At 37.0% G+C, this 16,402-nt stretch overlaps 1 protein-coding gene across 1 annotated transcript in view; it reads right to left on the bottom strand.

Moving 5' to 3' along the window:
• SNCAIP (synuclein alpha interacting protein) overlaps window positions 1-16,402 on the bottom strand; it is a 52,979-nt gene that overhangs the window by 28,675 nt on the left and 7,902 nt on the right. Inside the window, exons 2-4 of the mRNA XM_032212674.1 lie at window positions 12,277-12,349; window positions 4,534-5,381; window positions 775-954 (exon numbers count right to left, since the gene is read on the bottom strand). Coding sequence (XP_032068565.1) covers window positions 775-954; window positions 4,534-5,381; window positions 12,277-12,349 — 1,101 coding nt within the window. The remainder of the gene's footprint in view (window positions 1-774; window positions 955-4,533; window positions 5,382-12,276; window positions 12,350-16,402) is intronic.

The raw sequence follows: 16,402 nt of genomic DNA on the forward strand, positions 1-16,402 counted from the left end.
TAGCCCTATCTGGCACAGGACTAGATTATTTGTGGAACCACCTACCCAAGGGTATCTACTGGTTCCACCCATTCTAAAAGGCAGATTTTAGATTCCCTCCTTGAAATGAGGTTACCCAGAAGGTATGCCTTTTGTCTAGCTATGCTTATCCTTTGGAATGATCTTTCAATGATCTTTCTATTGTCATTTAGAAAGACTTTAAAACTTAGCTATTCACTCTGGAACTGCACTAAGATGAGTGAATTCCTAATCAGGAAAAGTATGACTGTGAGCCAGATCTGCTACCCATCAGTGTGAAGTCACAGCTGCCAGTTCTTCAGCTAACATTGGCTTTTATATCCATTAAGTTCTTCCCAAGAACCTAGGATGACATAATATATTGATGTAATATATATAGTATATGGATCTAAGCAATGTGTCTTTTTGAGATTGAGAAATGGAAATTTTATCAATGTACAGATATTCTAAGTACCATCCAAGACTTTACTAAGTGTCAATAATCACTGGGAGCGCTGTGGCCAGTTTATGCCACAACATTTCAATTTCTATTTTCAGATCTTGAAACACTGTGATATTTTCCAATTCTCCATACTTCTCTTTTTCAAAAAGCACAATTATACTTGGGGTATTATAAGTGAAGACTTTTATGTTCACACCAGTTTTTCATTCTTATGGTTCATTCAATAATATAGTCCATATTATTATGTCTAAGCAAATGTCTATTGACAAATGGGTACCATGTCTCTTAAATATAATCACAGAACTTTATATTACCTTTATTGCTAAGCCCGCTGGAGTTAGCTGTTCGCTGTTACGCTCATTCAGGCAGTCTTCACCCATCAGAGAAGTAAGATGCTGTAAGCACTCAGCATGTCCTCTCGATGCTGCAACATGTAAAAGATTGTTGCCACTTTCATCGTGGATTTTGTCCAGATTGTCTGCTGCAAGGTGTGGCTGTGCAAAAAGATAAAAACTGGAAGTGTTAATTCATTAATTCAGATAACATACAGATTAACAGAGTTGGAAATGATCTTGTAGAGATCATCTAGTCCAACCCACCCGCCCAAGCAGGAGACCCTACACCATTTCAAGGTCAGCTTTTTTAGCTGCTCCTAAATTTATTAGGTTAAAAAATACAGATTATGTTTATTGGATGTTTTTATATTGATACAGGTGATCCTCAAGTTACGACTGTAATGGATCCTGTCCATCACAGTTAGAACTTGTGAAAGTCGTAAAATAGTTTGGTCGGTCATGTGAAAGGCCCGGTTTTATGACTTTTTGTGCAGCTCTCGTTAATGATCACCATGATCATTAAGGGAATGCCATGTTTGTTATGTGAACTGATTGTTTTCTATGGGTGTGGTTTTGCCAAAAACTGGAAGTAAATGCTGTTTTTTGGCAAAACCATCATAAGCACAGTCATGTAACTATGGGACATTGCAAATAGGTGTAAATGTGACCCAGTTGCTGAGCACTTGAATCACAGTCATGTGAGCATCGGGTGGTGGGGTGGACGCTCAACCCCTGAAACTTCAAATCTGAGTTTTAAGTAACCCCAGGTAGATCTGCCTGGACTAACTCTGTCAGTTGCTAAGTGAGCAGTGTAAGTTGAGAACTACCTGTATGTAATTGAACAATAACTAATTTGTGAAATTTAAATACATCTTTTTTTAAAATTTCTAGAAGTTATTAATGAGAGTCAGACCAAGAATGGATAATGTTAAATGACCAAAACCACGCTTTCGAAAATTTCTACTCCCACCCACCCTTGGTGTTCAAAAGCTGCAGGGTTGTGATATAATATTATAACTATATGAAGGAATAGGACCTTTAGGCCTTTTTCACTTTGAAAGCTTTTTTTTTTTTTTTTAAGAAAAACGTATCTGTCCAAGATTTAATACATCATGTTTTTTAATGGGTTTTTTTCAATAAAAATCAGTAGGAAATTTATCCTGAGTTTGCTGAGTTTGGGCTGCCTGGTCCAATAAGAATTTTAAGAACAATACATAGATTAGAAAACTGTTTTTGTAATATTTTGTATAATTGTCATTTTATTTATGTATACCTTATGTTTCAGAATGTGAGGGAAGCTGAACTGGTTTTCTGTGTTCTGGAATGGGTTTCCCTTAGACTTACCACCTCCTTGCTGACTTTTAAGACATTATTGAAAACCAAATTATTTCAGAGGGTACATTCTTGATGGAATGTATTGCACCATTTTAAATTCTTTTTGCATTTCCCCCATCACTGATATTCACTTAATTGCTACTTTATTATATAACTTGGAAGCTGCTTACAGTCAATTGACTACAGTGAGGTATAAGTTTAATAAATGAAAGAAATAATGCCCTAATTTTGCAGATTTAAATCTTCAAAAATACTCTAAGTTAGAAAAGACCAAATGGTGTATTCTTCATTTATAGCATTTTGTCCTCTCCACCCTAATCTTATTCTTTATTTGAAATAGATTTAAGAATTTATTGTACAAACAAAATTCGTAACCGCATCTGCATAATATCCTTTTTAGGAGCAACAAAATGACAACAAAGAAGACAGAACATTTTCGGATTCTCCATAACTCTTAATGATATAAGATATTATTTCTAATACTAGATGAAGCCTAACATTTATTACAACTACCAATTACTATTAACAATTTAATAAACATTCACCATAATCAAACTGATTCTGAACTTCAGTGTTTCCTAACTGGTTTCTCTCCATCATTTGGTTTTTTAAATAGCTGACCTATGGAAACATTCTAAAAAACCAGAAAGCTTTCACACATCTTTGTATTATTTCGAATGATTCTAATAAAGAAAGCTAATCAAACAGTGGGTTTTTTTCCCCAGATAGATCAATAGGGGTACAACTTTTTATTTATTTTTTTCTTACACATAGGTTCTTTGAACCCTGGCTTCAAAAATAATTAAAGGCTTTCTGTATTGATTTTTCCCTTTGTAGCAGACAATATCAGAAATATTTAGATCTGCATAAATTGCTAGAGTGTTACAGTTTTTATAAGCTTTCATGTATATCAGAATAATTAACTGTTAAGGTAACAGTCATGTCTAAGTATCTAAAGAATCGATGGAATTAGCCTTAAATGAACAGTATAAAAAAAAGCATCATCAAAAGATTGGAAATAGTAAACTAGAGCTTGGGACACAATGTCCAATATCATGTGTCCACATATATCCATATATAACTCTTCAAACAAAAGACAGAAAATAATTGGAATGCCCTAGAGGATTTAAAAAACAGTGTTTCCGTCTAGGCTGGTGAGGCATAAGACTGAAAATTAATTGCATAATGCCACTCATTTTTTGAAGGCAGAGCTGGTCTAGGCAAGGATGAATATTGATCTACTGTAATACAATAGACCCTTGTTCCTAAGGGATTCCTTTAGAACAATATAACACTACATTGTGTGGTTTATTTTGTGTCTACTAGTTCATCAGATCAAGCAAAAATAAATGCACAAGCTCATTCCACTCTGTGATTGTAACATTTATCCTGCAGTTTTGCTAGTTGCATTAGAATTTAGTGACACCATTACTGTTTTAGGATTAACATCATCTTCAGTTTTTCAGTAATAATATGACAGAAAACATCGGCTTATCTCAACAGGGAAAAGTCAGCAGTGAATTAAGGTATCACAACTGATCTTACTGCTAAGAGAGAGAAAAAGCCCACAAACACTAAATAGCTAAATAAATAAATGGAAAGAGAAAAGGCAAAAGGGAGAGAAATTAAGAAAATACAGATAACTGACAGGTTTAGGCTGTCAGTAAAATATACTGATATTGGACTAAGTCCCACTGAATTCCAGGGCTTCAGCTGAAGAGATAAGGTTAGGATCAGCCCTTAGTGACACTCAATACTTTTATTCAGACAAGCTGTATCAAATAACACAGAGAAAAGAATAACTCACAGCTTTTACAATTGCAGTCTAATAAAGTAATAGCATCTATTGTTTTGTGCTGAATCTAATTGACAACTGTACTGTTTTTGAAATCATCATCTAGAGGAATCAAAGCAAAACCAGGTATAAAGTGAACAGTGCATATAAAACTTGTTTTCCCTACATCAACCTTATTTACTTGCATACTGTTACTCTGGAAATGTCTGATCATAAAGCTGGGACTCTGTGGGTTAGAGGCCAATGGGGGCTTGTGTGTGAACTCCTGTTCATGAAAGCTGTTGCAATAAGCTGGGATAAGCACTCCTGAATAATAATTAGAACAAAACAGAAGACTCTCTGTTTCTATCGCTGGCCTCTAAATAGAAATTGAACTCAGTAACTAAACAACTGAAACTGTACCAATTTGAAAAACAGAGTTACATACAAATTACAAAGGTAGAATATATCTTTTGCTAAATAAACCACCTAAAACATACCTTCACTGCAGGCTACAATCAATGTATATTTTGCAGATTACTTTGCATACATCATTTGTATGCAATTAGGGAAAAATGTATATTTCTGGCTTTGTCTTGAGTGCCTTATGAATTATTTTGAAAACTTACCAGAAGTGAAATTTGTCCCTCTTTCACAATATTTAAGATGCTCTTAGTTTTTTTCACATCCTCATTCTTTTCTTCTGAATTTCCAGAACTGTTCCAATTCACACTGCTGCTCAGTTTGTCATGCTTGCTTTCGGTACTTTGCAGATGGAAAGTCCTCAATTGGCAGTGGGATACAGACTTCTCCATTTTTTCAGCTGAAGTCCTATTGAGGAAGCCCTTGCTGTGGGCTTCAGGTTCATGGACTGAACCACTTTTAATGAGTGGCTGTGGAAACTCATGTTCTTCCACTAATTGCTTATGCTGATCAGTGACAATGGAGTGTGCTTTTTTCAACTGAGAGCCTTTCACAGGGGACAGAACACAGAACTGCGTTGTTCCTGTTGGGGCCTTTTCAGTGTCCCCTACAGGGCCGGACTTGCTGCTAAGACCATTCAGTGTTGAATACACATTCAAAATCCTTTTCTCGGGAGCTGCCTTTGAAAAAGTGGCAAGCTGCTGGTTCGATTTAATATAAGGCACATCCAAAATTTCATCCATGTCCAAATCATAGTGCTCCAGCTCGCCGAGCAAAACTCCTGGTTCAACACATTTAGTTTTTAGACTGTCACCGTTATCTGGAGTTTGATCATCATTCTGAGTCATGGATGGAGAATCATCGCCTTTCTTGTAGTCCACCTTTTGATTCTTTTGGTCATCACTCTCGTTGTTTTCAGAGCTTTCTGGTTGGTGCTTAAGTGGTGAAACCCTCTTTACTGGTCTGAATTTGCTATACATGTCTGCAATGCCTGTTGGTTTTTGTGTGTTTCCAAGGAGTGTTGAAACTCCCGAGTTCCAGTTTGTGGTGGACACTAGAAGACACAAAGACAATTTAGAACAAATCCTCTTCCATCATTTTGTGGTTCATGCTTTATTATCCTGCAAACTTTGAACAAAAACTAGAATTGTTCTTAAGCAAAATACTATGGATAGGTTTCCTTAACTACCTTTATATCTTTATACATATATATTTGTAAGCAAGAATTAGATGTAAATTTGAAAGGAAGTAATAACGTTGATGCTTTAACTAATCTGGTTAAAGAATGGGATTTAGACTTGAATAAAACAGAAAACAAAAAAATGTACATTGTAACTTGAAGTACTCCGGATTTTATTCCTTTTTTTTAATGTAATGGTGATAGTTTGAAAGGAAATGAAGGATTCAATGTATATTGGGGCAAGTGATAGTGGAAGACTTCAAGGCGCTAGTCGTCACTTATAAAGCCCTTCATGGTATTGGACCTGGGTACTTGAGAGACCGCCTGCTGCCAATTACCTCCAATAGACCGATTAGATCCCACAGATTAGGCCTCCTCCGAATTCCATCCGCCGGCCAATGCCGACTGGCGACTACCCGGAGGAGAGCCTTCTCTGTGGCTGCTCCGACCCTCTGGAACGAGGTCTCCGTGGAGATTCGAACCCTCACCACCCTCCAGGCCTTCCGCAAAGCCCTTAAAACCTGGCTATTCCGACAGGCCTGGGGCTAAAGAGCTGTTGCCCCCCGCCTCAAATGGTATGACTGTTGTGTGTTTTTAAATTATGTATTGTTATGTTCCGTCTTTTTTATTTCTTGTCTGTACCCCCCTCCCCTGATTTGAATTGTAAGCCGACCTGAGTCCCCTTGGGGAAAAGGGCGGCATATAAATGTAATAAAATAAATAAATAAATAATAAGACATTGCCGTTTTTTAAAAAATAGCCATAGGATTAAATGTTAAAATCAGCAGGTACTATCACAGCAATATTTGCATTTAGTCTGAAAGTGGTATAGTTAGAAATGAAAATTGAGAATGTTGGGTATTTCATTTTATAAGTCACATTTAACATCCACAACTAGCATAGTAATGTTCCATTTGCAACTGTTTTGCACTCATGTTCAATCTCTGAGAACATAATTTTTGAAGAAGCAATTTGAATAAAATTGTTTGCAGAGCAAACAGTAAAAAACTACATATTTAAAACCAGAAACTGATTATACGTTACTATGGCTCCAAAAGCATTTACAATGATATAACTTGATAGTATTTATTACTCCATCAACAAAATGCAGCTTACGAGTTATCCTAGATCTCATTCATTTTAGACATTATTTGTATATTGTGTACAATCTTGAGTTCAAAGGGCAACACGTTTATGAAGGCTTTATTTACATGTGAAATTTTTTCCAAGTGATAGAGGGAATGGATACCACATGTTTCCCAGCTGTTCCTTTCTGACAAAAAAGCCTCTTAAGCTTTGCAAAAATGAATTCTGTCCAACATTGTTGAAAACACTTTTTTTGACATAAGGATCTAGGCAAGTAGATGTGACAAGCCATCAATACTTTGTTAGTTTGCACTTAACTCTTCATCACTTTTAAAGGTAAAATTAATATTTCATATTTTAGAATATTTGACTAATAAAAAAAACCTTCTGTGTTAGACAGTCTGTCAAATTTATATTGAGAATGACCATACTCCTAGGCAATGGTAAAAAAAACAACAACACCTTTCCATAATCATGAAATCAAAGAAGAAAATTCATCTTTTTCTTTTCTTTTTCCTGGACAAAATTCATAGTAACTTGGAGATGAATTCTGAGGAACATATTTAGCTATTAATTCCAAACTGTGAGCTTTGACTTAGAGCATTGAAAAGGGCTGTGATTTTTCAAATATGGAATGGGACTTTTATGATTATCTAGTTTCATTGATTTTAGGCATGACTAACTCTAAAGTCTATACAATATATTCAATTATATTACTTTCTATATTTAGGCTTCCTTTCTTTTACTATCAAAAGGGTGTTGAATTCATTATACATAATTATCTTGTCTTATTTTCAGAACAAAGTTCTGAATCTGGCTATTCGGCAAGATGGTAACTTGCCTTAAAAAAGCAAATTGATACTTCTTATATACTGACACATTTGATAAATCATAAGGTTATGTAGACTAGGGTCTCATTTATAAGACAGATGAAATGTTATTCTCAGTCAGCAGGTAAATTTTCTATAGGTTTATTAAAAAAACAAATGATTGAATAAAAAATATAATAAAAAATAGACTAACAATTTATGCTAAAGCTAAAATTTCTACGAAATAACATACTGACAAGTCCTGTCAGCAACAATCAATGACAATTGATGACTTAATTAATCTAGTAAACTTTCTGATTATGTAATATAAGAAAGAATGCTGAATGCTGCAACCCTGGGCTTTCTACTCTGGTTTCCAAAGTCGGGCCGGCTTAAGGGAGGTGAAGGTTTCTACCAGCCCACATTTCTCCAAAGGTTTCCTTATCTCGTTTTCCGGCATTCCCTGTGAAAGGTGGGCTAAGGGGGAGTCATTGTTACACACACACATGCACGCGTACACACATGCACATGCACATACACGCACACACACACACCATTCCAAGTATGGGGACTTTTATTTGCATCCGATCTGCAAGCAGCCAATTGTACCTGGGGAGAAGGCCCTCTCCTTCGGTATGCTGCACTAAACCTCTTCCCAAGTGGGGAGAGGGGCAAGCAGGAATGGTGACAGGACTTGCTCCCAACATTGCCATTAAGCAGGGGTGTCAAACTAAAGGCCCGGAGGCCGGATCCGGCCCATGGGGTGCTTAGATCTGGCCCGTGGAACCACCCTGGAAACAGCAAAGGAGTGGCCTACGGTGCCACTGTTAGCAAAAGCAGCAGAGGCAGGAGGCCATCACAGACAAAAACAGAGTTTGTGAGGGCTGTGGGCAGCCCTCCTGAGCTTCATTTTCACTGGCAGAAGGTTGCAAGAGGCTGTTGAAACCAAAAACGGAGCTCAGAAGCCTGTTTTCTCTGGCAGAGTACTCAGGCCTCCACAGACACCCCCGACACAAGTGACGGTGAGCTGGCTATGGCCACCCTGGTCACATCCACCCTGGCCCCCTGAGGTCAAACACAACCCTGATACGACCCTCAATGAAATCAAGTTTGGCACCCCTGCCCCTTCCCGCTTCCCACTTAAGAGTCCAGCCTGAAACAATGCTTCCTGCGTAGCCCACTTTTGCTGTCAAGAGTCAGTTGCCCTGCTACTGTCCCTGCTTGTCCCTCTCCCCAGTCAGGAGCTGCCAGGGTCCAGTGCAGCCTGCCAAAGGAACAATCTTTCTCCCCAAGCCAGGGCATGACTGACAGCTTGGCAGCTCAGATGCAGATAAAAGTCCCCAAGCTCGGAATTATGTGTATGCAGAACAGTGACTCCTGCTTAGCTTGCCTTTCATGGATGGAAGTGCTAGAAAGCAAGGTGGGGAAACTTTCAGAGGAAGAGTACAGGCGATGGGAACTTTTGCCTCCCTTAAGCCAGGCTGGCTTTGGAAACCAGAGCATAAGCCCCAGGGTCCTGGGGTTGTCCCCATGGTGAATTGGCTAGGGCAAGTTGTCCTGCAGCGATTTGGTCACAATGAGGGAAGAGGCAAACCACTTCTGAAAAACCTCATCAAAAAAACTGCAGGCAGCAATCAGAAGTCAATAACTGACTTGAAGGTACAGTAAATAAAATAAACATGTATTCTCTAACTTTTCTTTCTGCCTACTGACTCTATGACAAAGAAAGCGTTACTTTATGAACATTTATTTATTGTACACCTCTTAAAAGAACCGAGGTGGTGCAGTGGTTAAATGCAGCACTGCAGGCTACTTCAGCTGACTGCAGTTCTGCAGTTTGGCTGTTCAAATCTCACCGGCTCAGGGTTGACTCAGCCTTCCATCCTTCCGAGGTGGGTAAAATGAGGACCCAGACTGTGGGGGAAATATGCTGACTCTGTAAACTGCTTAGAGAGGGCTGAAAGCCCTATGCTGTATATAAGTCTGCTATTGCTATTGCTATTAAAAGACACAGGCGGCTTTTCAAAGTTAAAAAACCAATTGTATATCTTTATTTGTTTGGACTGCTAACATAAAGCTGATCCTTCCTCAGCCATAAATTTGGCCACCTTGTCTATGAAAACTTTGCAAGTACAGGTGTTAGCCTTTCAAGAGGCAAAATCTAGAAGGAAAAAAACTAGTCTTTTGAGTTCTGGATCTGCAATTTCCTGCTGAACTCCTGCAAAGCAAATTATTATTATTTTGAAAAAAACCCTACCATTTATTTATAGATGTGTAAGTGTGTCTGTATGTATAAAATCTTTTCTTGAAGAAACTGAAAATAAGCATCTTTTGATCTTTCAATATACAAATTATGAACTAGAAATATAAAAGATGATCCTGATCTATAGCAAGAATAATTCTGGAGGGAGGGAGGATTATTCTATGAGTGTCCCTGAGAAGGATCACTACCTGATTTTTCCATGGGCTGAGAGCCTCAGTATCCCCTCTTTTGATGCCCTCAAATGTCCAGTTATAGTCTAATTGAAAGGTGCTGTGGCTGCATGGGAAGTAGACTAGGTGTATATAATTCTGCCTCTAGCCCCTTCATCTTTTTTTTCCTGGAGGGCAATCAGCCTGCACTTATAGTATAATAGAGCAGGTTAAACTTGCTGCTCATGGTGAGATACATTTACCATCTTGATGCACAATTATAGGCTAGTCAGAATGGAAACTAATGCCTTTGCACACAGGTGTGTGTCTGTGTGTGTGTGTGTGTGAGGGAAGAGAGGGAGAGAGAAAGTGTATACATACTTCAATTATAGGAAGTATCGCTGAAACTGTTTCAGTTTCTGCCATAATTGGCAAAAATGTTTCAGATGCTGATAAGGAGCAACTGCCTCCCATAACTTTGAAATATTCCCTCTTGGACTGGCATGAAAAGACTGGAAGTTTCTGCTTATATTTTAGTTTAATTGCAGTTTAGCATGATCAATCATGTTGCAAATCATGTTTTGAAGTTGGCTAGATAGTGAAGTCAGGGTGGTGTGGTGCTGGGAAGACCTGGGTTCAAGTCCAAGGAAGGTCACTGAATGATATGGGTCTGGTTTTCCTCTTGGTCCAACCTACCTCAAAGGATTGCTTTTGGAGGGTGAGGGGGGAATGTGAAGAGAAAGTGATGGGTTAAGATATTGGATGAAAGGCATGATATAAATTAAAAAGTAAAAGTGGTTTATGTGGAACAATGGAACAACTTGCCTTCAGAACACTGGACATTTTAAAGAGGATGTTGGATAGCCATTTGTCTGAAATGGTGTAGGGTTTCTTGCCTAAGCAGAGGGTTGGACTAGAAGACCTTCAAGGTCCCTTCCAACTCTGTTATTCTATGTGTATATTTATGGGATTTTTTAAAAATTAAGACTCAAACTCCCTCTATTTTATTGGCCCTTGGGCTGAGAAGCATTTTGAGGTGGAAATGTTTCATGATTCCTTATAAAGAAGCAAACTGTGTAAAAGAAATTATCTTCTGAATGGATATTGTAAGTTTTCTGCAATATCATCATCCCAAGTAAATCCACTGGCTGATGTAGATTAAGACCTATTCATTGAAGGGTTATGGACAGTAATCTACCACTCTGATCATGTTGCTAAATCAAAGTTTTTGGACTTTCCAGACTAGGGCTGAAAGAAATTGACTGGCCCAAAGTTACCTAGTCAGTTTCCATCCCTAAGGGAGGGAAAGAACTTGGGTACCCCCCCCCCCGCTTCACTATACCACAGTGAATTTCACACACACATATGCACCAACTAAACATACACAGACAGATCCATACAACAAGCATTCACACTTTAAAAAGAAAAGGAAAGCAGTTGAAACTGATTTAATCACTATAGTTATATAAGGGTAGGGAGATCTCACAACAACTTGAGAAAAGAGGAAGGTATTGGTTTTTGTTATTCCCTTGTGAGAGACTATAAAAGGGATGGGCAATTTAGTCATTAATGGCTGTGGCAAAAGAATTCAATAGAAGAATTCTGTAGTTACAATTGTTGGCAATTTTCTGCTACATGAAAGTTGATACAGAAATAAAATACTTGCAAAAGCCTAACGTAAACTGAAGCTTCAAATCACTACTATGGACTTTTCACATTCTAAAATATTAATGAAACCACCATTTGATTTATGCATAATTAGGTTTTCAAAGCACCATGCAGTTATGTTACCCTCATCCATACCATTTGCTTCATGTTGTAGGAAAGAAACAAAAGAGCTTAATCCGATTTACAAACTAAAAAACAACACTGAATGCACTTTTTTGGGGGGGGGGGAGGTCTCCAGCTGTTTCTCATCTCAGTGCCATGACTCTTCATTTAGTTTACACTATTAAACTCAAAAACTTTGCTTTCATCTTAACTGTTACAGCATGCTTCAGAGTAGATTCTATCTTGTAGCATTCTTGATAGAGTTTCAGAATTTGGCAAAACATTATGCTTCAAACTGGTTATGACCATCTGTGCAGTAAATGTATCCAACATTTTTTCATTGGCGCCTGCATCATTATGTCTTGTCACTAATGGTTTCTCGGGTTTTTCAGTAAATTGTTGCATATACTGTGGTTTGGAGTTGCTGAGATTAAACTCTGTGTTTTTCTGTCTAGCACCAAATCCTTTTATGGAACTTTTTGTTGGTGCCGTTGCTAATGATCTAACATCTTAAAAAATAGAGGGGAAAAAAACTGAGGTTAGGTTTGGGGTTGGATGGTAGCAACGAAGAAACCCATTGTTACGGAAAGCTGTCACACAAAATGAGCTGCAAGAAGACTGTTAGGGTGAGGGGAAGGGGGGGAACCACCCTGCCCTATATCAACTGTAAAAGTTTCCAAAAAGTAGAATACCTGTTCTGTCTTCATTCTGTGAATCACACTTCCTACGTAATTCTGGGATGGTCTTGAAGGAAGTTACCGAGTACTGAAAAATAAGAATTAAGCATCACTTATTAATTGAAATCCAGTCATGCTGCAAGTAAAGAAACTGCTTCTTTTTAATGGAATAATATATTATCCAGAGGTTTATTATGCAGTGTATGCGTCCATTTTGCTGGTGGGCAAACATAGTTGGATGCAGCTCAAAGTTCTGTTTTTAGACATAGGGATTCATCTATCCGAAAGAAAGCAAGTCTGCATGAAATTCAACCACACCAGGTCAACTGACTATAATGTAGAAAAATTAATCCAGTGCATGTAAATTTCCCACAGCAGATTTCAAAACCAAACAAAGCAAAAGGAGTTACTCACATTTCCTAGATAAGCCCAATGTGATCAAAGAAATAAATGAGGAGAACATCCAAATGGCAAAATGTTTCCTGGCTTGTTTGCTTTTTAAAAAAAAATAAAAAGTGAATCCATCTAAATTGCAGTGTAATTATCTAGTCTTTTAGGAATATCATATTAAACATCCAAGCAGGGATTGTGGCTGACAGAATATGAGTAATGGATACATTGTAGAACTCTTAGATCATTGTTGCATTGATTATGGATTTTGATTTCTGCTGTTTACATAGTTTGTGTTTTTAAAGTGGTGTGTCTTAGAAATAGAAAAAATACAGAAACATTCTCTGCTATGCTATGATCTTATACTGAAAAATAAAGCAAGTTCTCAAGGATTAAGCATTAAAACAAAGATTTCTTTCTCTTTTGATACAGCCTGAGGTTCATGAAGTATCACTGGATTCACTTTTAAACAATAAAATATCTGATAAATTGCATAATTCCTTTTGGGAAATGTTTAGTTACTCATATAGTAAGTAAACATAGTAACTCATATAGTAACTAGCATTGGTAATCTAATCTTTGTACACAGCAAATCTTATACTATGCATATTGCAAAACGAGCAAAAAATACTGCTATAGTAGCTAACATACAACATATTAAATTTAGTCCAGTACAGAGAAAGGAAAGAGGGAGGGAGGGAGGGAGGGAGGGAAGAAGGAAGGAAGGAAGGAAGGAAGGAAGGAAGGAAGGAAGGAAGGAAGGAAGGAAGGAAGGAAGGGACAATTCCATCTACATCAACTATATCTTACCCCAAAATATATTAAATTAATGGAGTGCAAACCAACCAAACAGTTTAAGCTTTTTGAGATATAGAAGATCTGATATTGGCTGGTCCAATTAGTTAATACTAAAAACTCTTCATTTTTGTGGCAATTAATTTCAGAACATAAGATACAGGTCCAATCCTTTTTATATAACCATATTCTTATGAATAGTTGGGAAATGCAGTACATCTGAATGGTTTTTATATAATGCATATGAGGAGAAACAGAGATATTAAGTTCTGTTTCTGTGATATCCTTCCTTTTTAAGCACCATTAGGCACATATACTGCATACCCACCTTCTAGATTGGAATTGCAGGACTAGAAAAAGAGTCAATATTAGATAACAAACTCTTGGATAAGCTGAAATTTTTAAATGCCAAAATACATCTCAAAAATTGGATTTGGCTTATCCGCAGAAGGGCTAATCCACAAGTATATACTACAATAATTTTTAAAAGTACCCGTACTAATCATGTATAAGCCCTTCTATAGATAATCAGGCCCTCAAATCTTTAACCAAAATGCTATGAAAAGTGTGGCTCGGATTACCTGGCATATACATGATGTACCACAACAATCAGATTAATTTTATTCTTTTATCAGACAACAAAACTTAACATCACATACAATGCAGCTAAAATTTTTATTTCGGCTGTTCTGTAGCAATTTGTTAGTGTCCTAACAAATTAATGCAGAATTAGATCTGCTTTAACAAAGAATAAATATTATTTCTAGGATAAAGGACATTACATGTTATGTCATTAGAATTTGATGTACCATTTCAAATTGATGGTTATATGCTATATTATGCTATATTATTGACATGTAATTTTGCTGTCCAACTGTTTTATTGTTCTGATCATTGATCAAATAATTTGTATGTTTGTGTATCAGGGGAATATGACCACAACACAGATACTTGAATTATAACATGAAAAATAATGTTCCTATTTATTAACTCTAATGGCATAGCCAGTGATGATCCAATTATTGCCGGATCCCACATATTCCTGGAAAAAATGTCTCAATTCTTACAGTATATAATCCTAACTTTCTTAAGAACAGTATACAAAAAGAAACACAAAACACACAACATAGCACTCATATAGCTGTGGTATAAATGCCTCACACATTCATCTTGGGAAAATAGTCAAACCTGACTTTGATAGAAAAAGACTTTATAGGCAAATAATCAAAAGTAAGATATAGATTAAATGTAAACTGTTCACATACTGTGCTAAACTTTATTCACTATAAAGAGTTCCAAAAGAATTATCACGTGTTCTGATAATTCACCTTAACACATTCCATATTCTCATATCATCTAGATAGAGCCAAGGTGGCGCAGTGGTTAGAGTGCAGTACTGCAGGCCACTTCAGCTGACTGCTAACTGCAGTTCGGCGGTTCAAATCTCACCGGCTCAAAGGTTGACTCAGCCTTCCATCCTTCCGAGGTGGGTAAAATGAGGACCCAGACTGTGGGGGCAATATGCTGACTCTGTAAACCGCTTAGAGAGGGCTGAAAGCCCTATGAAGCGGTATATAAGTCGAACTGCTATTGCTATTGCTATTGCTAGATCAGTGGTCTTTAAATATTTTCAGCCCATGGAAATTGTTGGTATAATAATCCCAGAAACCTTGATAAAAATATAATGCTTTTCTAATGGCAGAAAATTGGTTATGTTCATATGATTTGTTTGTTTGCTCTTAGACGCTCATGGAACCTCATCACGTTCTTGGGGAATTCCACAAAACAGTTTAAAAACCTTGATCTAAGGTTTTGCTGTGGTGAATGAATCAAAGGAAAAACTCCGTATTTCATTTGTTCTAACTCCTTTTTTCATTCTTTTGTTCTCATCAAGTATTTCATGTTAGCTATCTGAATTTATATCTCCACTTTACTAAATTTGCCCATTTATTTAACATTTTTCTCTCTCTATGTATATATCTGTAACTTTTGCAAGACTTTAAGCAAACTTTGGAGTAATTTGGGCAATTTGCACATTCTCCTGCACCTTTCTTCGTCACTGTAGGATGGATATACACTGAACTTGATAATCTCTAGGTCATGCAGTCATGTTTTCCATTGACTAACTCAGAACCATAAGTACTTTAACGGCTTATGCTACTGCAACATTAACAGTATACTAATATTTCATTTATTATTTTTAGTTTATTACATCACACTTGGATTAATTGTGCCTCCTTTTGTAATAGAGATGTTGTCTGAATAAATTCTCTGTCTACAAGTATTGTTGTTTTATCATCTGAAGAGTTTAGGTATAATTGTTCATATTCCTTTAACTGCCTCCTTTCTTTCATAATTATTCTTAGATATTACCACCCTAGACCTAAATTTTCCTGTGACTTTTTTGAGATTTCTGAAAATATCTCTCCTATTTATTTTTTGTTCTATTCCACCTCTTTTGAATGTTTTGCTTGACATACCTTTCATAATCCTTGCTCAATGATACTGGGAGTCTGTTTTTAGTTTTCTTCACACTTCTTGCTGTCCTAAACTTGCATCCTCCAGTTTTTCTGGTGAACATGCTAGTTGTCTACAAAAGTTGGTCAATTTCCTTTTTGGGATTTTTTTTTCTCTTTTGTTTTTTTATTGTGTCTTTTGTTTTGTCCAATAGCATTCACAGAGTACAGAATAACAGAGTTGGATAAGAACTTGGAGGTCTTCTAGTGTAACCCCTGGCTCAAGCACTCTATAGCAGGGCTGTCAAACTCGCAGCCCATGGTCCGTATGTGTCATGTGCTGGCCACTCCCATGCCTGGTTTAGCAAAGGGGGAAAAAGTCACAATACGTCATGTGATGACACCGTGATGATGTGAGTTTGACACCCCTGCTCTATACTATTCTGACAATTTGTGTGAATTAAATTTATTCTTAATTTCTGTCTTATGTTCTGTATTCC

This window comes from Thamnophis elegans, chromosome 3, assembly GCF_009769535.1.
Source record: "Thamnophis elegans isolate rThaEle1 chromosome 3, rThaEle1.pri, whole genome shotgun sequence".
Lineage (NCBI taxonomy): Eukaryota > Metazoa > Chordata > Lepidosauria > Squamata > Colubridae > Thamnophis > Thamnophis elegans.